Source organism: Mustela putorius, unplaced genomic scaffold, assembly GCF_011764305.1.
Source record: "Mustela putorius furo isolate JIRA1106 unplaced genomic scaffold, ASM1176430v1.1 tig00004041_pilon_pilon_pilon, whole genome shotgun sequence".
NCBI classification, from domain to species: Eukaryota; Metazoa; Chordata; class Mammalia; order Carnivora; family Mustelidae; genus Mustela; species Mustela putorius.
This window is the reverse complement of record NW_025422176.1, coordinates 1,408,364-1,436,059: the sequence shown is the minus strand read 5'-3', so window position 1 is coordinate 1,436,059 and position 27,696 is coordinate 1,408,364. Positions and strand designations below refer to the sequence as shown.

General features: G+C 41.7%; 1 protein-coding gene across 4 annotated transcripts; it reads left to right on the top strand.

Annotated features, from left to right (window-relative positions):
• Positions 1–51: 51 nt before the first annotated feature.
• PALB2 (partner and localizer of BRCA2) lies at positions 52–27,160 on the top strand. Of its 4 annotated transcripts, none has more exons than XM_045072675.1 (13): positions 52–296; positions 2,121–2,180; positions 2,318–2,420; positions 5,628–7,097; positions 10,212–11,014; positions 11,714–11,785; positions 14,440–14,601; positions 16,516–16,601; positions 17,394–17,555; positions 18,579–18,695; positions 23,428–23,515; positions 25,988–26,136; positions 26,670–27,160. In XM_045072675.1, exons 1-13 carry the CDS (start codon positions 249–251, stop codon positions 26,875–26,877), a joined length of 3,528 nt encoding a protein of 1,175 aa, XP_044928610.1. In that variant the 5' UTR covers positions 52–248; the 3' UTR covers positions 26,878–27,160. The 4 variants fall into 4 exon arrangements, with proteins under 4 accessions (XP_044928610.1, XP_044928607.1, XP_044928608.1 ...); XM_045072672.1 differs by having other exon boundaries at positions 5,628–7,115; XM_045072673.1 differs by lacking the exon at positions 11,714–11,785 and having other exon boundaries at positions 5,628–7,115.
• The last annotated feature ends 536 nt before the right edge of the window (positions 27,161–27,696 follow it).

Sequence of the window (27,696 nt, the reverse complement as noted above, 5' to 3'; positions counted from 1 at the left end):
TCCGCTAGGTGGCCCCGCTCCATTACTCGGCCGTCTCCGGTTGCGCGTGCGCAGGTCGAGCGGTGGCTGTAATTGGCTGGGGGAGACGGCGCGCGGTTCCTGCATGGGCAACCTGGTGGCGCGCCGGGGGTATCCCGGGTGCCCGGTTTCCTTCCGCGGCGCCTGCGGGGCCCAGAGCCAGCTGGGGCCCTCGTGTCCGCAGGCCCAGGGCCGGCGACGGCTGCTCCTTCCGTTCGGCTCCCAGCCCGATGGAAGAGCCTCCCGGGAAGCCACTCAGCTGTGAGGAGAAGGAAAAGGTGTCCTGGGTGTGCGGGAAGGGCTGACTCGGAACTGACTCCTTGCCTAAGATTTTAGGCGTGTGTTTGTTTCCTCGACGGTCCAGGGGTGGCCGTGACCTCTGACCTACGACCTTGAACAAATTTTGAAGAACTAAGTCCCTTTTGACATCCTCCCCACCCCCACACACTCTCAATCTTGGCTTTTCCCACCCATTCCCTTAAGAATTCTCTGAACAGCCTGATGCTTCAGACCTTTTCGCGCGTGTATGGACGGAGGTGGGATGTTTGGAAGGATGTGGCTATATTCCCTAATCCACCCCCCCCCCCAAAATAGTGTGGTTTTTTTGGTCCACGAATGGTATAAGCCGAATGGTTCTGCAACTTCCGTTTTACTTCTCCAGGTTTCATCCATGTTAATGTTAACCTACCTTACTTTTTTTTTTTTAAGATTTTATTTATTTGACAGAGAGAGATCACAAGTAGGCAGAGAAGCAGGCAGAGAGAGGGGGGGAAGCAGGCTCCCTGCTGAGCAGAGAGCCCAATGCGGGGCTTGATCCCAGAATCCTGAGATCATGACCTGAGCCGAAGGCAGCGGCTTAACCCACGGAGCCACCCAGGCGCCCCTACCTTACTTTTTGAAGTTCTTCATAGTGTTATGTATTATGAAAGTGCCATCTTTTCGTTCGACATTACTCTGCTGAGCGACTTTTAGGTTGTTTCCAGCTTTTGCTTCTACAGCAGTGCTGCTCTGACCAATCCTTACCCATGCCACTCTGTGCTCCTGCTGATGATGTTAGCCTGAACGTATCTCTCTGCTCGCTGTTCCAGGCACTGTGCTAGATTCTTCATTCACATTAGTTCATCAGTCCTCTTATCCCAGCCTGCCTTCCAGTGGAGGGTGAGATAGATCATTTACAAGTCAAGAAGATAGTTCTTAAACGTTGATAAGGTTGGTGGTAAAGAGGACCCTGTGGGAAGCAAACTAGCTTAGAGATGAAGAATATAGATTCTAGAATCCAACTACCTGGGTTTTGATCATGCCATTTATAACTGTGTGATCTTGGACAAACTGCTTTTCCTCTGATCTTCCCAAAGCTACCTCCTTCCTCCTTTAGGTCCGGGCTTCAATGGTAGTCCTCAGAAATTCCTCTCTGGCCACGCTACCTAAAGTAGCTCAGGCACTCTCACATCTCCCTGTTGATCTGGGTGTAGAGTGCCATGTGATATCCTTTAGTCTGTGTATTCATTTTCTTATTAATTATCTGTATCCCTCACTTGTTAAGCTTGACGACCCTAGTTCTAGCATCCGAGACCATAACTGAGAGTGGTTATCAGTTTTGTTCCAGGTACTACAGATACCAGGACCATTAACTGACAAGAGATTCATCTGTTGGATGAATGTCTGAGGATGACAGCTCCTGCCACCGTCAGGGATCTCACAGTGAGATGGAAGGAATCAGAAGTAAACAGACAGCAGAGTATATAATAAGTATTGTGATAAAGGAAGCACAGCAGAGAGGTGGAGTGTCCCCCCTGGATTTCAGGAAGGACCTAGAATAAAAATCGAAGTTGAGGCTTGGGGAATCAGTAAGACTTAGCAAAATGATTTGGGGAGGAAATGCTCCACATGGTAGGAAGTGTTTAGGTCAAGGTGCTTAGGTGTTAGAGAGCTTGGTGCTTTGTGAAAACTAAAAGTAGTGTGGGACCTGCTACTTCCTCCTCTGTCTGTTGCTGAGGGACCTGCTAAGCACTGCTTACTCGGGTCTGATAGGCACTGTATCCCTTCTCTCTGACTCTGCCTTTCTACCTGCTCAGTATTGTTTGCTGTTTTTCTTCTTCCAGTTGAAGGAAAAATTAGCATTCTTGAAAAGGGAATACAGCAAGACACTGGCCCGCCTTCAGGTGAGTGAATCTTAACTCTCTCAAACTGAGATATTGTAGGATGAACTATATACAAATAATTCTTCGTAATAATAAAGCTTTAAAAAAATACTTATTTTTCTTAAATTTGTTCCTTGAGCTGCTTTTGTTTCCTCTAGCGTGCCCAAAAAGCTGAGAAGGTTAAGAATTCTGTAAAGAAAACAGTGGAAGAACATGATTGCTTGCTCCAGCAGGAAATTTCACCACAGCCGAACCACTCAGGTAAAGCTAGCCTATTTGCTTATGCTTGCTATATTAAAGTGTATATATAATTCAGTGATTCATTGTATATGCACAGGATTGTGCAACCGTTATTATCATCTAATTCCAGAACATTTTCACCACCCCGAAAAGAAGCCCTGTATCCATCTTACTGCCAGCCCCTGGCAACCCCTAATCTACTTTCTGCCTCTGTGGCTTTACCTGTTCTGGACAATCCATATGAATGGAGCCATGTAATATGTGATCTTTTGTAATCGACTTCTTTCACTTAGCATCATGTTTTCAACAGTCATACCTCTGTACTTACATCCAAGCATGCATTAGTACTTCACTTCTTTGTGCAGCTGAATACCATTCCATTGGATAGACGTGCCACAATTTATATATCCATTCATCAGTGGATGGACATTTGGGTTGTTTCTACTTTTTAGTTATTACGAGTTTTGGCCATTATGCTGCTATGAACATTCACATGTAAGTGTTTGTGGGGACATATGTTTTCGGTCCTTTTGGGTTTATCACTAGGAGCAGAATTGCTGGGTCATATGGTGATTCTCTGTTTAACTTTTTGAGAATCTGCCAAACTGTTTTCTGCCATGTCAGTACCATTTTACATTCTTACCACGATGAGCAAGGGTTTCAGTCTCTGCACATCCTCATCCATACTCGGCATTTTCCATTTTTAAAATTACAACCATCCTAGTGGATGTGATGTGGTCTCTAATTATGGCTTGGATTTGCATTTCCTAGTGACTAATGCTGAGCATGTTATCATGTGCTGTTGGCCATTTTTATATCGTCTTCAGAGAAATACCTAGTCCTTTGTCAATATTTTAATTCGGTTATTTGCCTTTTTGTTGTTGAGTTGTAAGTGTTCTTAATGCATTCTAGCTATTAGGTCCTTATCAGATACACACTTTGTAAATATTTTTCCCGTTCTGCAAGCAATGACCTATTCTTTTGGTCGAATTGTTTATTTGGCTGTTCTTTCCCCTCTCAGCGTTTAGAAAAAAAAAATTAAGCATTTGTATATGTACAAAGAAAAAAATCTGGCCAGAAGTATTCTTAAAAACAATAGTCATGGGCACCTGGGTGGCTCAATCAGTTAGGTATCTGCCTTCGACTTGGGACGTGATCCCGGAGTCCTGGGATTGAGCCCGCCATCGGGCTCCCTGCTCAGCAGGGGAATCTGCTTCTCCCCCTCCCCCTGCTCATGCTCTCTCTCATTCACTCTTTCTCTTTCAAATGAATAAATAAAATCTTTTAAAAACCAACAACAACAATGGTCATTATTCATGTTAATAGGTATTTATAATCATAAAATTGAAGGCTATTGAAGTTATTAAAGTTACTTATTAAAGTTATTAAAGTTACTTGAACAGAAAAAAAAGACATGAAATAAATTAGGTGAGATGGTGGGGGAAATGGGAAGGTGTTGTTCAAAGGGTGTATAGTTTCAGTTATGCAAAATGAATAAACTTTCATATACAGCATGGAACCAGCAGTTAATATTACTGTATCATATACTTGAAATTTGCTAGAAGAATTGATCTTAAGTGTTCCTACCACACACACACACACAATCATAACTATGTGAAATGATGGATATATATTTTTTTAAGATTTTATTTATTTGTCAGAGAGAGAGAGAGAAAATGGCAGGCATAGGGAGAAATGGGCTCCCTGCCAAGCAAGGAGCCCAATATGGGACTCAGTCCCAGCACACTGGGATCATTACCTGAGCCCAAGGCAGATGCTCAACTGACTAGAGAGAGAGAGAGAATGTGGGGAGAAGGGGCAGAGAGAGAGAGAAAAAGTCCTACTCCCACTCCCACTGAGCCTGACAGAGGGCTTGATCCCATGCCCCGAGATCATGACCTGAGCCAAAATCAATCGTTAGATGCTTAACTGACTGAGCCACCCAGAAATGATGGATTTTTTTTTTTTTAAAGATTTTATTTATTTATTTATTTGACAGAGAGAAATCACAAGTAGTCGGAGAGGCAGGCAGAGAGAGAGAGAGAAGCAGGCTCCCTGCTGAGCAGAGAGCCCGATGCGGGACTCCATCCCAGGAACCTGAGATCATGACCTGAGCCGAAGGCAGCGGCTTAACCCACTGAGCCACCCAGGCGCCCGAAATGATGGATATTTTAATTAGCTTGATTGTGGTAATGTTTCACAACATATACCTATATGAAAACATCTCAGTGTGTACCTTAAGTACATACAGTTTTATTTGCCAATTGTACCTCAGTAAAGCTGGAGAAAAAAAACTAAAGAATTAAAAAAAACAATCTTCCCTTTTGTATTTAAAATAAAATATCTCTGCAAAAAAAAAAAAAACTAAAGATGGGCGCCTGGGTGGCTAAGTGGGTTAAGCCGCTGCCTTCGGCTCAGGTCATGGTCTCAGAGTCCTGGGATCGAGTCCCGCGTCGGGCTCTCTGCTCAGCAGAGAGCCCGCTTCCCTCTCTCTCTCTCTGCCTGCTCTCCATCTACTTGTGATTTCTCTCTGTCAAATAAATAAATAAAATCTTTAAAAAAACAAAAACAAAAAAAAACTAAAGAAAGATGACTGCAATATAGATTATCTTTTAATTTAAAACCATATTTTCCAGCACAATTCTGTTTGTTTACATTTCCTTAAAATTACTAGTGTATTAGAATATTAAAATTTGAACTTTGAGCTGCCTGAATGAAATTCCATTGACTCTTTCTTAAATAACGTAGTACTTTTTTTTTTTTTAAGATTTTATTTATTTATTTGACAGAGATCACAAGCAGGCAGAGAGGCAGGCAGAGAGAGAGGAGGAAGCAGGCTCCCCACTGACCAGAAAGCCCAATGTGGGGCTCGATCCCAGGACCCTGGGATCATGACCTGAGCAGCAGGCAGAGGCTTTAACCCACTGAGCCACCCAGGTGCCCCTTTTTTAAAGATTTTATTTGTTTATTTGAGAGAGGGAGAGTGAGAGAGAGAGCATGAGAGGGGAGAAGGTCAGAGAGAGAAGCAGACTCTCCATGGAGCTGGGAGCTGGATCCGGGACTTGATCCTGGACCATGACCTGTGCCAAGGGCAGTGGCTTAACCAACTGAGCCACCCAGGCGCCTCGTAAATGTAGTATTTTTATATAATATTTTAAAATAAATAATGGAATTTTTTGGGCTTCATTTAAAAGGAAATTATTAATTCTAGAAATTTTTTTTTCTCAGAACATAAAAATAAAATATCTCCTTATGACACGTTACAAATCAACACCCATCTGGATGAAGAAACTGGAGAAAAGACACCTATCACACTTGACGTTGAACCTGAGTCCTTCAACCCTGGACATGGCCCTGTGGAGGAACTACATATACAAAGAACAGGTGATATCCAGGAACATTTTCCCTACCAGGTCAGTGGCTCTGGTGCTGAGAAAAGGCAGAGTAAGCTGCCAGGGAGAAGAAAAAAGCAGCAGAAGAGAACATATACTGCACAGGCAAGAGAATCTTTCTTTGACGCGGATTCATTCCTACTCTCTGAGAAAAGACTAAAGAAACAGGAGGAAATCAATAGAGAAAATCCTAGGACACCTGTAAATGAAAGAACTTGTCCTTTAGGTTCTACGTCTGACATTCCTAGTTCTCGAGAACCAATGACAGAGACTAACATTAGGGGTATATTAAGTCCACCAACTGCCAAACCACAAAGAGGTGTCAGTGCTCTAATAGGAGGAAATAATTTCTCCAGGGTTCCTACGGTTGCTTCATTTACTCTGTCAAATAGCAGTAGTGGTCAGCACCTTGAACATAAGCCTCCTAAAGGTGACTGTGAACTCACTACTCACAATATAAAAAACATTAACCCTGCTTCACCTGTAAAGGTAGAGGCACAAGGCAGAAGCATGACGGTCTCTACAGATAACTCAGAGGTAAACAAAGCTGTAAGTGGAAGTGGCCAGCTGCCCAGAAGTCCTGAGTTAGAGGCAAATAATTCATACTCTGTAAAAGAACTCACTTATGATAACTTACCAGCAAATGAAAACCAAAATTTAAAAGGACAGAATCACACAGAGGAGTCTTTACCATCTCCCCATAACACTCTTGAAGGTAGAAATGAAAGTCTTCAGGAAAAGGAGGTTTTAAGTCAATCTACGAGTCTTAGCCCAGAAGTAATCTCCCCTGCTTCTGTAGAAGGTCAAACACATTCTTGTACAATGGTTGAAGGCCTTCTGTTTCCCGCAGAGTATTATGTTAGAACGACACGACGCATGTCAAACTGCCAGAGGAAAGTAGCGCTGCAGGCTGTCATTCAGAGTCATTTGGGTGTCAGAAAGAAAGGTTTTAAAAATAAAAGTACGGAGGAAACAAAAAATTTAAACCTTTGCAGTGAAGAAACTGACCAGAATGAACTTAGGACATCTGGCATACGTACAAGACAACTAAGTTCAAGAAGACCTGAGAAGTGTCTCTTGTTAACGGAGGTCAACTCTCCCACTGGGCCTACTGAAGCTAACCTTCCCAGGAAGGCAGTTACCCAGCCATCTGGTAGAAGACACGGAGGAAAAAGAAAGACAGTCTCCCCACCTGTATTAGATCATCATCAACGACTTTTGCCAACTCCTGGCACAGCAGGTGTTCATAGATCCAAGGAAGAAGTCACCTTACATGAAGATCCGGATGAAAAAGCAATTCATCATGGTAAGAAGAAAATTAAAGGTAAATCAAGGTCTGGTTGATGATGGTAACCAATACATAATACTTACTATGCTCTTGATAGGTTTTTTTCGGGTTGTTTTTTGTCTTTTTGTTTGTTTTTTTGTTTTAATTTATGCGAGAGACAATGCAGGGAGGAACAGAGGGAGAGAGACAAGCTGACTCCATGCTGAGTGTGGAGCCCAGGGCAGGGCTCAGTCTGATACCGTGACCTGAGCCAACACCAAGCCCGATGCTTAACTGAGCCACCCAGGTGCCCTGTGCCTGCTACTTTTTTTTTTTTTAAAGATTTTATTTATTTATTTGAAGACAGAGATGACAGGTAGGCAGAGAGGCAGGCAGAGAGAAAGGAAGGGAAGCAGGCTCCGTGCTGAGCAGAGAGCCCGATGCAGGGCTTGACTCCACCCCGGATCATGACCTGAGCTGAAGGCAGAACCCCTAACCCACTGAGCCACCTAGGCGCCCCTGCCTGCTACCTTCTAAATATTGTGCAGATACTAACTATGGAATCATCAGAGCAACCCTACATGAAGTAGAATCTATTTTTAGCTGCACTTTACGGACTTAAGAAACTGAAGCACAAGGATCCTAAAGTGATTAATTCATTCAAGCCAGGATTCAAACTTGGCTCTGTGGTACCAGAATTTGTGAATGTGGTTGAAACATTGACATTGAAAGGGAAAATATATTAGATATTTACCTAAAATTAGTATTTATTCGGGTACAACACAATTTATCCATAGAGAAAAGTTTTATAATCTATAGAGGAAGTGTTCAAAATGTATGTCAGAGTGTGAGTCCACTAACAAACTATCTTAAGAATGACCATGTGGGGGCACCTGGCTGGCTTAGTCCAGAGAGCACAAGACTCTTGATCTTGGAGTTGTGAGTTTGAGCCTTCCTTACATTGGGTGTAGAGATTACCTAAAAATAAAAATCTAAGAAAGGGTGGTGGGGGGATATAATTGTGTAGTAAAATGCAATACGTCTGAGCAACTTTTTTGGGTAACATATCTAATATAGCCTCTCTGCAATCTGTGGGACATGAGATTTTGGAGGATCGCAAGTGTCAGTTTCAATACTTTTATTCATTTACTCTGGAGTTCTCATATTTGATAAAGCAGGCATAACAACTAGGTAATTCACTCTGGTTCTGTATTAGACAACAGCAAAACTTTCTTACTGTTAAGGGCCAAATAGTAAATATTGTCTTTGTGCTCCATCATAGCTAGTCAAGTATAGTGGGAAGGTAGCCACAGACAAATATGAATGTGTTCCAATAAAACTTTATTTACAAAACCAGGCAGCTGACTGCTCTATAGCATTTGGACAATAATTAATTTTTAATCAATTACAAGACCATAATCATTTTGGCTTTTTTTATTGTAATCTTTAAGCCAACAAGAATATAAAGTAATCAGAAAGTAGGACATTCTAATAATAAACTAGAAACATTTTTTATGTACTTTGAAATAATCTGCGGTGGTTTTAGTAACCTGCTGCTATATTAAACACTTTTTTTTCTTGAGGTAACTAACCTTCACATTACATAAAATTAGCCATTTTGAATGAAGTTAATAATTCACTGGCATTTAGTATATTCACAGGGTTGTGCTACCAGGACCCTTACCTAGTTCCAAAGCATGTTCATCACTTCAGAAGGAAACCCCGTGCCCCTTAAGCACTTCCTCCCCTTTTCCTCTCCCTACCCCAAGCCCCTGGCAACCACCAATATGTATTCTATCTTATGGGTTCACATGTTTTGGCAGCTTTCCCTTAGCTGGTTTTTGAGATTCATCCGTGCTGCAGCGTGTACCCTTACCTCATTCTTTTTTTATGGCTGAATAATACCCACTATATCTATGTGGCACCGTTTATTCATTCATTAGTTGATGGATGCAGCTTTCCCCATCTTGGGCACAACTCCAGCTTCTGGCTCCCAGGCACGCTGTGACAGAGTGTCTGCAGAGGTGGTCAGGCAAACTTGCTCTATATTTTGAATGGTATAGAATGCCGGCTGCTTTAAGAGTAGTAAATTAGCCTGCTTGAAATTTACTACTTCAGTGAGACGAGCCAGCATTTTGTAGACTGTACTCTGGGAGCCTATTGGAATCATGTTTTATAGTTGGAATCATAGTGTTTTTTTTTTGTTTGTTTTAAGATTTTATTTATTTATTTGACAGAGATCACAAGTAGGCAGAGAGGCAGGCAGAGAGAGGGGGCGGAAAGCAGGCTCCCCGACCCTGGGATCATGACCTGAGCCAAAGGTAGAGGCTTTAATCCATTGAGCCACCCAGGCACCCCAAGGAATCATAGTTTTTTTTGTTTTTTTTTGTTTTTTTAAATTTTATTTATTTATCAGAGGGAGAGAGGGGGAGAAAGCAAGCACAGGCAGACAGAATGGCAGGCAGAGGCAGAGGGAGAAGCAGGCTCCCTGCTGAGCAAGGAGCCCGATGTGGGACTCGATCCCAGGACGCTGGGATCATGACCTGAGCCGAAGGCAGCTGCTTAACCAACTGAGCCACCCAGGCATCCCGGAATCATAGTTTTTTAAAAGATTTTATTTATTTATTTGACAGAGAGAAATCACAAGTAGACGGAGAGGCAGGCAGAGAGAGAGAGGGAAACAGGCTCCCTGCTGAGCAGAGGAGCCCGATGCGGGACTCGATCCCAGGACTCTGAGATCATGACCTGAGCCGAAGGCAGCGGCTTAACCCACTGAGCCACCCAGGCACCCCGGAATCATAGTTTTTTAAGAGCAGAAGGGACTTTAGAGTTTCTTAGTCCAGTTCCCGTAGGAGACACCAGGGAAAATGAAGTGAACTGACTTGCCCAAAGTACCCGTGGGTCAGTGGCAGAGCTGGGACTAGACACAGGTCTTCCTTCACTAATGCAGTCAGCACTATACTGTTTTTTGGTACTGCGAAAGGAGAACTTCCAGGTAGTCACCAAGCTGTGGCCGGCTTTTGAACCATTCACGGAGGTTTCAAAGTCCCGGAGGGGAAGAGTAATGAACATTTTGTGCTGCCATGGTGTTTAGAAGCTCACACTCTGTTGGGTATTGGTATTTGTTGTTATTGTTGTTCCTTTCTATTTTAGGGAAGGACAATCGTTGTCCAAAAGAGGACTCCCTTTCTTCCAGAAATAATGCTTATCTAGCTTTGGATTCTGCTGCGTTCACGGTTTCATTTCAGGAGAATGAACTGCTAAGTTTAAAGGAACTGTCATCTTTTCTCAAAACCACAGATTTTCAGTTACCCGATGAAGTCTTTGGACCTCTTAAACTTGAAAAACTGAAGTCCTGTTCAGAAAAACCAGAAAAAGTTGAGCCTTTTGTATCAAACATGTATGGACAGAAACACCTTAAGGAGGGAAACTGTAGTGTTTTAGAAGAACTGAGTCCTAAACAAATCAATATTGAAATGGAGGACTTGGAAGAGGAAATTATTGTTCTCCCGGGAAAAGCACAAGCTAAAACGTCAGACCTAACAAGCCGGTCTCAGAAGAAGGGCCTTTCTTCATCTGTATTACTTTTTACACCTTTAAATACTGGTGCCCCCGAGGATAATAACAGGCCCACAGCAGAGATGTGCTCACCCACTTTCCCCATCTTAGGCACTACTCCAGCTTTTGGCTCCCAAGCACACTGTGAAAAAGTGTGTTCAGAGGTTGGGCCAACTTGCTCTAAACCCCAACTTCCTCACTTAAAAGACAGTGATTGGAAACAATGCGACGGTTGGGCTAGCCCATCAAAATCAGATGGCAGCCTGGTTGTGTCAGGTAGAGGACAGCCTTCCTGTGACTGTGATTCTGGTCCCCGGGCAACCCCTTTTCCCACCGGGTCAGTCACTCTCAAAGACAATCAACTGTGTGGAAATCCACACCCAGAGTCAAGGAAACAGGTATAGTCCGCTTCCCTGGTGAGATTTTCTATGGAGAAATGAAATATCTTAGTGAGTTTGGATAGCATGACTTTTTTTTTTTTTTAAGATTTTTATTTATTTATTTGACAGACAGAGATCACAAGTAGGCAGAGAGGCAGGCAGAGAGAGATGGAGAGGCAGAATCCCTGCTGAGCAGAGAGCCCGATGCGGGACTTGATCCCAGGACCCTGGGATCATGACCTGAGCCGAAGGCAGAGGCTTTAACCCACCAAGCCACCCAGGCACCCAGCATGTGACTGTCTTAAACGTTGGCTTCTCAGTGTTTAAGAGTACCATAACATGTCTCTGATAGACTTAACTGTAACCATTAAGTTCAGTTGGACAAAGTCAAAGTTAAGAATGTATTTTTTAAATATGGGGGATCCGTTCCCTTTGTCATTAAGGAAGCAGTTGCATATGGAGGTTGGCTGCTTTTATCAGAGAAAATAACACATACTGGGTAGACATTGATGAAGAATGGACAAAGTCAAAGTTAAGAATGTATTTTTTAAATATGGGGGATCCGTTCCCTTTGTCATTAAGGAAGCAGTTGCATATGGAGGTTGGCTGCTTTTATCAGAGAAAATAACACATACTGGGTAGACATTGATGAAGAATGAGCAATGCAGGAAGACATATATAAAGCTTAGATTAATGTTGTGACTTTTATTTCCACAGACTGATGTAGCAGACCTTCCTGCTTGTAATAGCTTAAACCCAGGCCACCTTCAGTTGGTTTCAAAGTTAAAGGTCAGAAGATTTTTCCCTTATGTCTTGTGTCTTACATGTGAAAAAAAAAAGTTAATGAATTGCTAGGAAAATCGGGGAGAATTTGATCTATAGCTTCTCATGTTTTTTTAAAAAGATTTTATTTATTTATTTGACAGAGATCAGAAGTAGGCAAAGAGGAAGGCTGAGAGAGAGAGAGGTGGAAGCAGGCTCCCCGTTGAGCAGAGAGCCCGATGTGGGGCTCGATCCCAGGACCCTGAGATCATGACGTGAGCCGAAGGCAGAGGCTTAACCCCTGAGCCACCCAGGCATCCCTCAAAGCTATTCTTGCTTTGGTTTTAGTAACTTCATTTTTAAAAGAATCATTTTTTCTAATTTATAGGTAAATTTCATTTGCATTTTCTAATTTATAGGTAAAAATTTATTTTTTATTCTAATAGGGTTTGGGTTTGTTTGGGGGTTTTTTTCATTTTTGTTTTTGTTTTTGTTTTTTTGTCTGTGTGTCTTTAGTTATACTTCTCTCTCTCCCTAGTCTCTATTTTCTCAAGTATTTTTTTTTTTAAGATTTTTTTTTTTTTTAATAAATCTTTTTTTTTTTATTTATTTTTTTATTTTTTTTTATTTTTTTTTTATTTTATTTTTTTTAAAGATTTTTATTTATTTATCTGTCAGAGAGAGAGAGTGAGCGAGAGCGAGCATAGGCAGACAGAATGGCAGGCAGAGTCAGAGGGAGAAGCAGGCTCCCTGCGGAGGGCAAGGAGCCCGATGTGGGACTCGATCCCAGGACCCTGGGATCATGACCTGAGCCGAAGGCAGCTGCTTAACCAACTGAGCCACCCAGGCGTCCCAAGATTTTTTATTTATTTGACAGGCAGAGATTACAAGTAGGCAGAGAGGCAGGCAGAGAGAGAGAGGAAGAAGCAGGCTCTCCACCTAGCAGAGAGCCCAATGCGGGGCTCGATCCCAGGACCCTGGGATCATGACCTGAGCCGAAGGCAGAGGCTTTAACCCACTGAGCCACCCAGGCGCCCCTTCTCAAGTATTTTTTTGCCTGCATCAAACTTAAGAGATTTTCCATTCTTTGGGTCTCCCCCAAAAAACTAGCTTTTGCTTGTATTGAGTGTTAATTAGGTTTTCTTGGTTTCCTATTTATTTCTGTTACCCTTAATAGTTGCTTCTGTTTTTCATTGTGCTTACTTTCCCGTTCTTTTGCTAACGTCTTGAGCTGTTTTCTTATTCTATTTTTATTTTTCTTGTTTTTTTTTTTTTTTTGTCAATGCCTTTATGATTATAAATTTCATTTGGAAATGCTACTTTAGCCATGCTCTGTGTGTTTGGGTGCATGGTGCCCTCTTTGCGCATTTGGAAACACAGTTGACTCTTGAACAACATGGGTTTGAACTGCAGAGGCACAATTACATGCAGACATTTTCTTTTGCAGTAAACAGAGTACAGAATTATATATATGTATTTTTTCCTTTATGATTTTTTCATAACATTTTCTTTTCTATATACTTTATTACATATAATATATAATACATATAACATACCAAACATGTAATCATTGACTATTTATGTTATCAGTAAGGCTTCCTGTCAGTAGTAAGCTATTAGTAATTAAGTTTTGGGGAAGTCAAAGGGAGAGTCAAGATTTTGTTTATTTTATTTATTTATTTGACAGACAGAGATCACAAGTAGGCAGAGAGGCAGGGCAGATTTTCTCCGCGGACTGTGGGGCTCGGGAACCCGAGCGGTGCAGAGGCCCCACTGAGCCACCCCCCTACATTGATTTTTGACTGTGTGGGAAGTCGGTGCACCTAACCCCTACATTGTTCCAGGGTCAACCGTAGTATGTTGTTTCAGTTTTATAACCTCTTCAACCCGTGGGTGTTTCATCAGGATGTTTCATTTCCAAATGGGCAAGATCTTAGGGGCTATGTTTTCTGATTAGATTTGAATGTGTTCCATTCTGGAACTACATGCTATACATTTTTAGATTTATCATGATAGAAGTGGGGGGGGCAATTTTTTTAGTACATAATTTTTTTTTAAGATTTTGTTTTGTTTTAAGATTGTTTTTATTTGGGGGCGCCTGGGTGGCTTATTAGGTTAAAGCCTCTACCTTCGGCTTAGGTCATGATCTCAGGGTTCTTGGATCGAGCCCTGCGTCAGGCTCTCTGCTCAGCGGGGAGCCTGCTTCCTCCTCTCTCTGCCTGCCTCTCTGCCTGCTTGTGATCTCTGTCAAATAAATAAATAAAATCTTCTAAAAAAAAAAAAGATTTTATTTATTTGACAGAGAGATCACAAGGAAGCAGAGAGGCAGACAGAGGGGGAAGCGAGAGCCCAATGCGGGGCTCCATCCCAGGACTCTGAGATCATGACCTGAGCTGAAGGCTTAACCCACTGAGCCACCCAGCGCCCCATATTTTGTTTTTGAGTAATCCCTTCACCCATCATGGGGCTTTAACTTAACAGTCCCAAGATCAAGAGTCACAGGCTCCGCTGACTAAGTCAGCCAGATGCCCCGCTCTTTATTTTGGTCTATAGAAAACTTTACATTTTACTTGGTATTTAATCCTTATAATCCTTATAACCCAACACTTTTCATACTTATTCTTTCATGAAACAGACCCCAAGTATGGCCTTAACGTAACTGTGGTTGCTGTTTATTTCAGAATCCTTCCGGTTCCTGCTCGGTAGATGTGAGTGCCACATGGTGGGAAATAGCAGGTTTCAAGGAGCCGTGTATCATAACTGCCTGTGAATACGTGGTTTCTCTTTGGAAACCACTTGATACTTGGCAGTGGGAAAAACTTTATTCCTGGCAATTCACAGAGGTAAGTCAGAATCTTGGAGGCGAGTGCGGTCTTCATCAGCGTTTACATGGTAGTGTAGATGGGCAGCTACCGAGAATGGGACCCACGACCATGCAAGACAGAACTGACACGGGTCCTTTTTCCCACCATTTCATTATGAAAATTTTCAAGCATAGAGAAAAGTTGTACAGTAAACGCCCATACACCCACCATCTAGAATAGAGTGAACCTTGTGCTTTGTTTATTTTAATCACAGTTTTTGAGAAATGGATTTTTATGTTGGACGTATTTGAGTAGCTTGGAATTTTGTGTCTTTTCTAATTTCTAAACTTGCTGAGACCCGTGTTCCTTACCCCTCACCAAAGCATTGTTCCTGTTTCTTTTCTTTTTTATTTTAAAGATTTTATTTATTTATCTGACAGAGAACACAAGTAGGCAGAGAGGCAGGCAGAGAGAGGGGAAGCAGGCTCCCTGCCAGCAGAGAGCCTGATGCAAGGCTCGGATCCCAGGACCCCGAGACCATGACCTGAGCCAAAGGCAGAGGCTTAACCCACTGAGCCACCCAAGCACCCCCTGCTTCTTTTCTTTCTATATTTTCTTCTAGTCCTTGTCCACCTTCAAACATAACATACATGCTTGCAATCCTGGTGTGCTTAAAATTTTTAAATTGGCCTTTTCTCACTTAAGATATGAACATTTTTCCTTGTTTCTACATAGTCTTCATACTTTATTTTTAATTTTTTTTTCAACTTTATGGAAGTATGATTGACAAAATTGTAATATACTTAAGGTGTATAATGTGATGATGCGGTATTTTATACACTGTGAAAGAACTCCCCCAATCAAGTTCATTAACATGTATCAGCTTGGGGTGCCTGGGTGGCACAGTCCTTTAAGGCCCTGACTCTTGGTTTTGGCTAAGACTGTGATCTCAGGGTTGGCGCTCAGCACAGTCTGCTTGGATTCTCTCTCTCCCTCTGCCCCTCTTCATCCTGTGCACTCTCTATTAATAAAGAAAACTAAACAAAAAAAAAAATCAAAAAAACATATATCCACTCACATAGATTTTTGGGGTTTTGCTTGTTTGTTTTGTTTTTTGGTGTGAATGCTCATGATCTACTCTTAGCAAATTTCATTGTTCTCCAGCACAGCCACAGCCTCTGGCACCATACTTTCTTTGCATAATGATGCTTAATAAATATTTATTTATATGAATTAACTTATTATTTTTTAAAATAACCTTATTTTAAGATTTTTCTTTTGAGACAGAGAGAGAGAACACGAGCAGTGAGGGAGAGGTGGAGAGAGAGAGAAGCAGGCTCCCTGCTGAGCGGAGAGTTCTACAGGGGACTTAATCCCAAGAACCTGAGATCATGACCTCAGACATGACGCTTCACCAACTGAGCTATCCAGGCGCCCCTGGGATAAACTTACTTTAAATGGCTACACAACATTCCATTTGTCCACATGGCAGACTTTATTTAATTATTCCTTTATTGTTAGAAGTGTAGATCGTATTAAATAAACGCTACCACACACATGGCTTTGTATAAGCTTATTTTGATTTACAGCTTAGAGAAAGGGTGTTTGCTAAACTTTCTCACCTTTGTTTGCTGTTTGAAACTGTCCTGGTGCAATGAGAATAGAAGAGAGTGTGACAGATTTTGGAAAATTTAGATTAATTAAAAATGAAACTACCGGGGTGCCTGGGTGGCTCAGTGGGTTAAAGCCTCTGCCTTCGGCTCAGGTCATGATCTCAGGGTCCTGGGATCGAGCCCCGAGTCAGGCTCTCTGCTCAGCAGTGAGCCTGCTTCCCCCTCTCTCTGCCTGCCTCTCTGCCTACTTGTGATCTCTCTGTCAAATAAATAAATAAAATCTATAAAAAAAAAAATGAAACTACCAAGTATAATTTTTGGCTTTTTTATTTTATTTTAGGTTCCAGTATTACAGATAGTTCCAGTGCCTGATGTTTGTAATCTTGTGTGTGTGGCTTTGGGAAATTTGGAAATCAGAGAAATCAGGTATATAATTCTCAAGGAGTAGTTTTTTCTTTTCTCTTTATCTTTGTCTCTGTCAGCTTGTTTTAAATGCAAGTTATGGCCTAGGCTTGAATCTTAGAATCTAAATTTAGGGACAGGTGGATGGCTCAGTTGGTAGAGCATGCAACTTTTGATCTCAGGGTTGTGGGTTCAAGCCCCATGTTAAGTATAGAGATTACTTAAAAATAAAATCATTAAAAAAAAAAATCTAAATTTAGATCCAATAGAGATTTGTTTTAAAAAACCCTATCAATGGGGATGCCTGGATTGCTCAGTTGGTTAAGCAGCTGCCTTCGGCTCAGGTCATGATCTCAGGGGCCTGGGATCAAGTCCTGCATCAGGTTCCCCTCCCAGTGGAGAGTCTGCTCCTCCTCTGGCTGTCCCTCCCCCATTCGTGTTCACTCTCTCCCTCTCACTCAGAATAAACAAAAATCCTGAAAAAAAACAAAAAACAAAAAAACCCTATCAATGGAATGATATCTCTGACTGAAGTTTCCATTTGAAATTGGAACTTCAGGGCACCTGGTTGGCTTAATTGGTTGAATTCTGACTCTTGATTTCAGCTCAGGTCATGCTCTCAGAGTCATGAGATCAAACCCTGCATAGGGCTCTGTCTGGGCATGGAGGCTGCTTAATACTCTCCCTCTCCCTTTGCCTTTTCCCCCTTTCTAAAAAAGATAGATCGATAGATCGATAGATAGATAGGACCTTAGTCCTTTCATATTGAAGGTTAACTTCTGACTTCTCCACATTTTCCCTTATACTTGGTTTTAGGGCATTACTTTGTTCCTCTGATGGTAAACGTGAAAAGCAAGTATTACTGAGTTCTGGAAATATAAAAGCTGTGCTTGGCCTGACAGAGAGGAGGCTAGTCAGTAGCAGTGGGACCCTTTGTGACCAGCAAGTAGAAATCATGACATTTGCAGAAGATGGAGGGTAAGATGGTTGGTTTTAATTATTAAAAGAATGCTTTTATCACAAGCTTTCAGAGAAAGATCACTAGCCTATTGTTTTTCTGGGCTGTAGGTGTTGTATAGCAGGTTATGTCTCAACACTAGGCTGTATCGTGGAGGCAGTTTAGGGAGGGGGAAGCTCAGTGTAGCAGGAGGGAAGCCAGTGGAGAGGAGAGACTCAGCAAATGAAGTTTATTCTTTCTTTGTTGTCTTTGAAATCTCTGTTTACCCCTTAAAAAATCACAAAGGTCTTAGGACCTAGACTCTTTTTTTGTTCCACACTTGGTTTCCATTGCTTCAGTTACTACCTAGATGCTGACTACTTGCAAGCGTATATTTCTAGCTCTGACCTCTTTCTCAGCCTCTGGACCTGTTGGTCTAATAGATAACCTTTGGGTATTTCAGATTCAACATGTTGAAAATGGAACTCAGAGCATCCATTGTGTCTCTTACGTGCTTGTTACATTTTTGTGGTTATTTATCTGTCTCTTGTAATAACAGAGGGCATGGATCTTGTTTGTTGTGTTTATTCCTGACTGTTGTAGTAATCTAGGCAAGAGACAAATAATTGCTTGCTTAAGTTAGTCAGGTATTAATGGAGATGGGGAGAAGCAGACAGATTTGAGAAAGAGGGGGCTAACATCATTAGGGCTTGCTGGTTGAGTAGGTAGAGAGGAAGGAAAGAGAGTAATAATGTCCAGGCTTCTTTGTCACCTGGGGAGACAGTGATACAATTTGCTGAGATGGGAATGCAGAAAGAAACACAGGGTTTAAAGAGACAGATGGCAAGTTTAATTTTGGCTATGATGAATTTGAGATGCTTGCAAGTATATCCAGGTAGGTGATATGAAAGTAATTAATTGTAGGAAGTTTAAGATACACGTTTTCTAATTTTTTCTGGTATTAGATGAGTATATATTATGCGTGGTTCAGTAATAATGTACAAGGGCTGCTTAGAAACTGCTTTGGTACAAAGTGCTGATTTTTAATACTGTTTTAAATGCAGAAGCAAAGAAAAAAGATTTTTGATGTCCCCTGAAGAGACTGTACTAACTTTTGCTGAGGTCCACGGGATGCAGGAAGCTCTGCTTGGTACCACAATAATGAACAACATTGTTATTTGGTAAGATTTCTCTCCAGGTCCTCCATTTTCTCATCTGTAATATAATGCTAATTTCACAGGGTTGTTAAGACTAGATAGGAGACTCTAAATATAATTGTGTTTTGGGGCACATGGGTGGCTCAGTTGGTTAAATGCCTGACTCTTGATCTCAGTTCAGATCTTGATCACAGGTTCATGAGTTCAAGCCCCACTTTGAGCTCCATGCCCAGTGTGGAGTGTACTTTAAAAAAAAAAAAAAATTATCTTATTTTTTTATTTGTTTTTTACTGTCAGATGATACATACTTGTCTCAATGAGAACATCATATTAATTCAGAAATTATGAAAAAAATCAGCCTGAGTAGACTATTTTAAAATAAATGAAACTTTACTCTTGTGAAAAAGGTACAGTTGGAAGTGCCTGGGTTTCTCCATTGGTTAAGCATCTGCCTTCAACTCAGGTCATGATCCCAGGGTCTTGGGATCAAACCCCATATCGGGCTCCCTGCTCGGAAGGAAGCCTGCTTCTCCCTCTCCCACTCCCCCTGCTTGTATTCCTGTTCTTGCTGTTTCTCTCTCTGTCAAATAAATAAAACCTTAAAAAAAAAAAAAAGGTACAGTTTTTTCTGCTTCTGGTTAATGGCTTTTATCAGGTCAACTCTCTTACCTCAGGTAACTATAAACCCTGAACAAAGTATAAAAAACAACTATCTGAAAGCACTGGAGAATGAGAAAAAGAAAAAAAGATACTGGAGAGGGTTCAGCAGGAAATATCAGTGGGCAAGTATCTTGTTCCTACAGTTTTAGCTAGAAGGCAAGCCCTAGTCTGTACACTGGGAGACTGAAAGCCTGATAGAAAAGCTTCTGTCCTACTGGCTTAAAGAACCAAAGGACAGAATTCAGGGTGACCACAATAGCTAGAAGGTAGGGAGAGAAATGCCCAAAAAGAGAACCAGAGAATAAGCCTCAAGTTCTGGCTCTAATATTTACCATGTGATCTGGCTGTCCTATAAACTGAATGTACACAGAGTGGATTGAAGCAGCCCAGGTAAGGCAAAAAGAATTGAATTGAGTTTTCAGCATTTGGAATTTTAGTTGAACCAAATTAACTGTTTACTAGGGGAAAACAATCAATATTCTTGAGAGGAATCTAACAGAATCCAGAGTTTATGTGACATGTTCTTTTCTTACTTTCTTTTTTTTTTTAAAAGATTTTATTTATTTATTTGACAGAGAGAGATCACAAGTAAGCAGAGAAAGTGGGGGAAGCAGGCTCCCTGCTCATCCGAGAGCCCGATATGGGGCTTAATCCCAGGAGGCTGGGATCATGACCTGAGCGGAAGGCAGAGGCTTTAACTGACTGAGCCACCCAGGCGCCCCTCTGACATGTTCTTAATAATGTCTACAATACAATCCAAAATTATAAAATATATGCTTTTAGAGGAACTAAATTAATGAATTTGTGATAGAAAGACCAGAGTCAAGGAGTCCCTAGCTACCTCTCTTTCCTGATCCAGGGAGAACCACACCCAGTCAAAGGCATTTTCAAAGTTAATTTGTATTAAGATAATAAGTTGGATTTTTTTTTTCTCTCTCTCAGAAGCCTTCTCCTTTAATTGATTCCTTAGGGCAGGATGGATCTTGGTAAGAGGAAGTTGTGATATTAATATCCTTCTGCCTTGTCCAACCCTAACCCTCTAGTAATAAACCAGGAAAGCATGGTCCTTGAGAGAATCTTTGTCCCCTCCCCACCAGGGAGCCTCTGAAGTTGACCGTGTTAATAATCTGCCAGGAGATCCTGTTTTCAGACGGCCTACTATCTAGAGCAATAGATTTCCACTTCTGGCACTTTGCTCGGTATTTGCGCATGGAGGTCTTATTTGAGGACAATGCTTTACAAAAGTTGTCTTTCCTATTCTTTCCATTATTTCAATAGTCTGGACCTTCATTATATGGTTCCTGAACTATTAATATAATCTAGTAATTGGTTCCCTTTCCATCAATGAATATCCCATCTCCAGATCTTCTATTATACTACTACTGTATTAACATTTTTTTCCCAACCCTCCCTGCTTTCCCTGAGGAATAAAACCTTCAGGAAGGCCCACATTTGTTTGCTTTCTTCACTGCCTTTTCCTCAGTGCTTTGGGGAAAGATTTTCTCCAGCCAGTCGATACGCCTTAGCTCCCAGCCTTAGCTCCCAGCTTTCTTCCCATCCTTCACTTCTCCCTTTTTCTTAATAGTAACCTTTTTGCTTTTATTTTTTTAAGATTTTTTATTATTTGATAGAGAGATCACAACCTAGGCAGAGAGCCTTAGAGAGAGGGGAAGCCTTAGCCCCCCGCTGAGCTTAGCCCCCAGTAGGACTTCCTCAGGACCTTCAGATCATCCCTGAGCCTTAAGGCAGAGGCTTAACCCCCTGAGTCACTTTTTTTTTTTTTTTTAAGATTTTTTATATATTTGATAATGGATCACATCACAAGGTAGGGGGGACCTCTCTACTTAGTCTAGAGGGGGAAGCAGTTTTCCCCGCTGAGCTTCAGAACCCAATGTTGGACTTGAGCTCAGGACCCTGAGAGGATGACCTCAGCCGAAGGCATTGGCTTAACCCTCCGAGTCATATTACCCAGGCGTTTTTTTTTCATTTTTTTTTTAATGGATCACAACAATTTATTTGAGGTGAGAGGGATCACCTCTCTACTTAGTCTAAGCTTAAGAAAAGAGAGGAGGAGGAAACAGCCCCCCTGCCTTGAGCAGAGAGCCCTAGTGGGACTCGATAGGACCCTGAGATCATGACCTGAGCCGAAGGCCGGCTTTGACCTTTCCCTCTCCGAATTCATATTACCCTTGTTTGTTTTTTTCTTAAGTTTTTAAGTACTGCCCTTATAGGCTAATTTGTATCGTGGAAGTTCTTGAAAATAGGTACATATCTTCTATTCTCAGTGCCTTAGCTCCTTGTTTAGGGTACTTAAAGATGTAGAGATCATAGGGTCTATCAAAAGCTGTCATTTTGGGGCGCCTGGGTGGCTTAGTGGGTTAAAGCCTCTGCCTTCAGCTCAGGTCATGGTCCCAGGGTCCTGGGATCGAGCCCCGCATCGAGCTCTCTGCTCAGTGGGGAGCCTGCTTCCCTCTACCCCTGCCTGCCTCTCTGCCTCCTTGTGATCTCTGTCTGTCAAATAAATAAATAAAAATCTTAAAAAAAAAACAACAACTGTCATTTGCCATTTGGGTTCTATATACTTTTATATTTACACATAGTAGTTGGTCACCTTTCCTGTTTAACTGCTCAGGGGTTAAACGTCTTAAGCAATTCATGTTATACTCAAGGAACCTCTTGTTGAAACTCTGGACATTTAATCTTGGTCAAGCTATATTAGCTGAGCACTCATCTCTCAGTCATTTAATAGACACTTGAGTCTCTACTTACGTACTGCTTTCTGTGAAGGATGTAGACATGAGTCCTCATTCCAAGGCCTCTAAGGTTTAGTAAGTAAATGAGATTGCTTTATAGTTCCAAGTGTACGAATCCAGTACAGTCCCCTTACAATTCAGACAAGGTCAAAGTGAGGGAAATTCGGACAGTGCTTTGGGACTCGGGGAAAGAACAGTTACTAAACATAGAGCATGTGCTAACTTCTGTAGGGGATAAACCCCTTGTTGTCCCTGGCGAGGAAAGTCTTGCGTAGGCACACAAGCACTGAGTTTCCCTCCTTCAGTTTTTACACACCCAACGTGCTCCACAGAAAGTTCTGATGTATTTGTTGAATGAATACATTACGCTGTATTACAGTTTATATTAAATTAAAAATGAAGCATATGGATAGTACTGTAGGGAGGTAGAGGAGAGGAGATTTCTTTGGGTTGGCGCAGACTGGGAGAAGTGAGAGAGTCTAGGTTGAGCTCCTGCCGCTGGGAGGAGGCAGGACACAATCAAGGCCAGAAAGGAATGGAGGGGCATTGGGGGGTAAGAGGGTTGGGAATTGGTCAGTAACGGCGAGGGTGTTGGGAGGCTCCAGCTTGAGCGAAGGTGCAGAGCCAGGAATACGCATAGTGAGGAGCGGTGAGTTGTGGAGTATGGCGGCACAGGATTCGTGAGGATTATAAACACCACAAAAAAAGAACATGGACTCTTGTGGCTAATGAGAAGACAGCCAAGGGTTTTTCAGCAGTGGCATCCCAGGACAGAGCAATGACCGACATCACCAATGCTCAGTAATGCTAAGGAGTGGTTCCAACAGACTTTTTCTCCTTTAAATTCACCCTCTTCTCTCATTTTTCATCCCCTTCGTCTTCCTGTCTCTCTTTATTACCTTGGTCTAGCTCTAGAGACAGAATTATAAATCTTTTGAGGTATAATCTCCCATCTAATTAAATTTGGTTTCCTGACCATTGTCTTCCATAGAAAATTGTAGGTATAATAAGAAGCGGGACAAAATCATAATGCTAGAGCCATACTGTGTACCTGATTTCAAATGAGAAAAGGGAAAACTTTTCTCATGGAGTTTGGAGACATTTTACTCCTAGTGACATAGCAGATTCCATCTAAGGCTGAACTGTCAAGTTGAACTACTGGCAATGTTAACCAACAGTTCTTGTTTTTAGCGGAGTCTGTAACTAAACAAAACTAAGGTACCATGTCCCTTAGTTTCTCCCTTGGTCACGTCCTAAAGGATACTGTGATAAATATGAGAATATTATGTGAAAACCAGTATGCTGGAAGAATGTTATCAGCTTATTTATTTTTGATGTCTAAGGAATTTAAAAACTGGTCAGCTTCTGAAAAAGATGCACATTGGTGATTCCTACCAAGCTTCAGTCTGTCACAAAGCCTATTCTGAAATGGTAAGTAATCTGTTGGGACTGCTTTGTTTCTACTTTGTGTTGCTGTTGGTCTCACTGAGTAAGAGCAGTAGCTTACTAAGAGGTCATTAACAGACCCTCTCTGTTGCCTGATTTTTTGTTTTTGTTTTTGTTTTTCAAAATTGGGTAACAGGGTTTGTCCTTGCTTAAATTCATGGATGAAAATAAATATTGGTATAATATGATGGCTTGGTGAATTTTCTGGCTGTATGACGTAAGGAAAACATTTATTTCTAGCTGTGAATTTGTACCAAGAAATATCATGCCTGTTACCAAACTTGGCTCGCAAGCACATTGCCATAAATGATGTATCCTATGACTGAAGGCCCTCAGAGAGGATGATTAAATGGTTCTAGACATGTATGTCCCTTAGGCTTTAGTCTTCTCACATAGAAACGAACACAGCTTCTCAGCCACTGTGTTAGTAGACTTGGTTTACGGTCTAGTATGGACATCTGAACGGGCAGAAGGCAGCTTCCCAGGAGCGAGGGGTAACCCTTAAGTACCCACCATTGAGCCACAAGCAAAGGCAGTAACAGGTAGCTCCACGCTTGTGTGGAAACTGACTTTCCCAGCCTCAGTGGTAGTCCTGTGCACATCAGCACCCCAGGCTTAGAAGGCAGAGGGCACCCTTTTCCCTAAAATCTGTGGAATTGAACTCAAAAGTTGTGTGATCTTAGATACAGTCATATTATCTTGAGGCTTTTCTTTTTTTTTTTTTTTTTTTAAGATTTATTTATTTGAGAGAGAGAGTGGGCTGGATGGAGAGGCAAGGAGAGGGAGAGGGAAACTTAAGCAGACTCCACTCTGAGCTCGGAGCCTGACATGGGGCTCGATCTCACGACTCAGATTCCCACCTGAGCCAAAACCAAGAGTTGGGCGTCTAACTGACTGTGCTACTCAGGTGCCCCAAGGCTAACTTTTCTCTTCCTTAAAATAAGAGGCTTGGTTTCATCTCTGGAATTATTACATTTCCCTAGTAGCCATTAAAATGACTTCCTATCTTTGTTATTACAACGTTAATGTCTACCTGATAGTGAAACATTTAACATAGAAATGTATGAGATAGCACATAAAAAGTTGTGTGAAGTTCCATGAAGCCAGCCTCTGGAAATAAGCTAATATTTTAGTGTAGGAATCAACAAACTTTGTAAAAAAAGATCAGGTGGCTAAAAAAAAAAAAAAAAGATCAGGAGGTAAATATCTTCGGGTCTGCAGGCCACTGGTCTCTGTTGGCACCTGCTCTGCCCACTGTGGCAAAAATTCTGCCGTAGACAAAATGAAAACACATGGGTGTGCCCATGTTCCCTGTAAACCTTTTGGGACAATAAAACATTCCAGAACTTGAATTTCATACGATTTTTACATACATCACAAAATATTTTTTTTTCCAGCCATTTCAACATCCAGAAACCATTCTTCGCTCATGGGTCATACAGAGATGAGCCCTGAGCCAGATTTGACCTTTGGGCCATTGTTTACCAATCTCTAGTTAAGTAGATGGCATCTAGCCTTTTCTTGACTTGGGTTTCTAATTATAAAAGTAATTCATTCCCATTGTAATAATTCAGTCAGGGCGCCTGGGTGGCTCAGTTGGTTGAGCAACTGCCTTCGGCTCAGGTCATGATCCCGGACTTCCAGGATCGAGTCCCGCATCGGGCTCCCAGCTCCTTGGGGTCGGCTTCTCCCTCTGACCTTCTCCTCTCTCGTGCTCTCTCTCACTCATTCTCCCTCAAATAAATAAATAAAATCTTTAAAAATAATAATAATAATAATAATTCAGTCATTCTAGAAATGTAGAAACTAGAAAGGAATGTTATTAATCCTAATATGGTTCTGTAATTAATTTTCCCCATTTTATCGCCAAAGAGAATTACTTGCAGTATCATATGTATCTGCGTGAGAACATGTCATTTGAAACCCAGGAAAAGCCTGTAACACATTTTGCCACAAAGACAACCGCAGATGATGGTGTCTGTCTTGGGTCACTCTTGCTCTTTGAGTGCAAATAGGCTACCTGCAGACTGGCCTAAAAACCTAGTCCCCACTCTCAAGATGATTTTTATGGGAAAACGTGTTCTGAGTTTTCAAAAGCCAAGTTACCAATGAGTATCTGTAGGTTGGGGACTCCCTCTGATTGTTTCTATGCCCTCTTTCCCTGTGACGGCGTTTCCCCAAATGGATGGCCTGAGATTGGTTGTATCTAAGGTGGAGGAAGTTAGTGAGGCCGCTGGGTTCCCACCTGCAAGACTGGCTGTGAGCCCTGTTTTAGAGATGCCAGAAGTCCAGCTCGGTGATAATCTCAACAGTGTTTTTTTTTTTGGTCTGAAAAATATAAGCTAGCGATTAAATCCTGCATATTGATTATTCTTGTAATTCTTTGGTTTTGTCTCTGCCAACCCTTTCTTTCCCTCTTGCTGACTTATTTGGTTATTATTTTTTCTCTTAAATTAGGGGCTCCTGTTCCTTGTTCTGAGCCACCCTTGTGCCAAGGAGAGTGAGCCGCTGGGAAGCCCCGTGTTTCAGCTGATCGTGATTAACCCTAAGACAAGCCTGAGTGTGGGTGTGATGCTCTACTGTCTTCCTCAAGGGCATGCTGGAAGGCAAGTGTGTGCTCCTGCTCACTGAGTGTGACATTTTGGAAGGCACTTGTGCAAATACAAAAACCAGACATCTTTGTGTCAATTAGATGAACGGACTCAGGTCGTGGTCTCAGGGTCCTGGGATCGAGCCCCCTGTCAGGCTCTCTGCTCGGCAGGGGCCCTGCTCCTCCCCTGCCCCCTACCTGCTTGTGATCTCTCTCTCTGTCAAATAAATAAATAATCTTAAAAAAAGAGAGAGAGAGAGGGCAGAGTAAGAGCAAAGACGCTGAGGTGTGCGGAACTTGGCCAGTTTGAAGAGTGGCAGGCAGGCAGGCTCCTGTGAGCTGGGGTGCAGGTAGTACAGGGACTGGACACGTGATTGTGTCCAAAACGACCTCGTGCTGGCGGGCAGTCCTGGGCTGCCAAATATGGGCATCATACTTATACAGATTTTTGTTCTTGTGGTTGCTTTGGGAAGCATGATTTTGACTTAAAGAAAAAAAAAAATTCTTTTGATATGTGATTTGAATGGTCTCTTCTCTGCTTGATACTAGGTTCCTGGAGGGAGATGTGAAAGATCATTTTGCAGCCGCAGTATTGACTTCTGGAACAATTGCCATTTGGGACTTACTTCTGGGTCACTGCACTGCTGTCCTCCCACCTGTCTCTGATCAGCATTGGTCTTTTGTGAAATGGTCAGCTACAGATTCCCATTTGCTGGCTGGACAAAAAGATGGAAATATATTTGTGTACCGCTACTAATAAGATAAGATGAAAACACAGCGTTCTGGATTTTTTGACCAGTTAGTACATTTCAGAGTTGTAATGTAAAGAATATCTGGGAGACATTTAAAATAATTACTTACATTAATTTAGACACATTTTTTATTCTGATGGTAGTGGCACCACTGATCTTGAGTGTTCATTTAGATTTACTTTGGGAGAAGTGATTTTAGGTTGATTTTTGTTAATTCCTCACATCTGCACGTTTGCTTTTAATGGTGTACATAAAGCTTCAGATATTAATAAATATTTATTTTGATAATTCTGGTTGGCTTATTTTTTTTCCTATCCTTATGATCATTTTCAGAACTAGTTATTTTATAACTGGAATACTTAGTGATGCTTGCATAATAAGTAAATTTCAATTAGGATACTAATGTGCAATATACTTTCTATGCTATTTGTAATGCCTTATTTTTACATACCTACTAAAGGTAATAGAAAGCCTGTTAAGGAATGCTAGTTTAGGAAAGCCCCTGTTCTTTTACATTCTCACACCCATCCTTGATTCAAGCGCCTGGGGTGTCCCTAGAGTCACTTTGAGTCAACACAGCTGTACGTCCTGAGCCCATCATCTTCACCTTTGCCTACTTGATTTGAGAGATACAGATCCTTACAGTTTTTATTGTGTAGTGTCATTGGAAATGTCCCATGCAATAAGTATTTATTTGCTCACATTCTTACTGAATGAGTAAATATTCATGATCTATATAACCTATTATTTGTTACTTCTCTCTCTCTCTCTCTCTCTCTCTCTTTGTTTTTTTAAGATTTTATATATTTATTTGAAAGAGAGCA

What these genes read in the sequence shown, in the direction of transcription:
- PALB2 (XM_045072672.1), top strand. Translation starts at nt 249, where the DNA reads ATGGAAGAGCCTCCCGGGAAGCCACTCAGCTGTGAGGAGAAGGAAAAG. An exon ending in ACCCAGAGTCAAGGAAACAG is followed by an intron (nt 11,015 to 11,713) that starts GTATAGTCCGCT and finishes TTATTTCCACAG; the next exon opens with ACTGATGTAGCAGACCTTCC. An exon ending in ACATTTGCAGAAGATGGAGG is followed by an intron (nt 17,556 to 18,578) that starts GTAAGATGGTTG and finishes TTTTAAATGCAG; the next exon opens with AAGCAAAGAAAAAAGATTTT.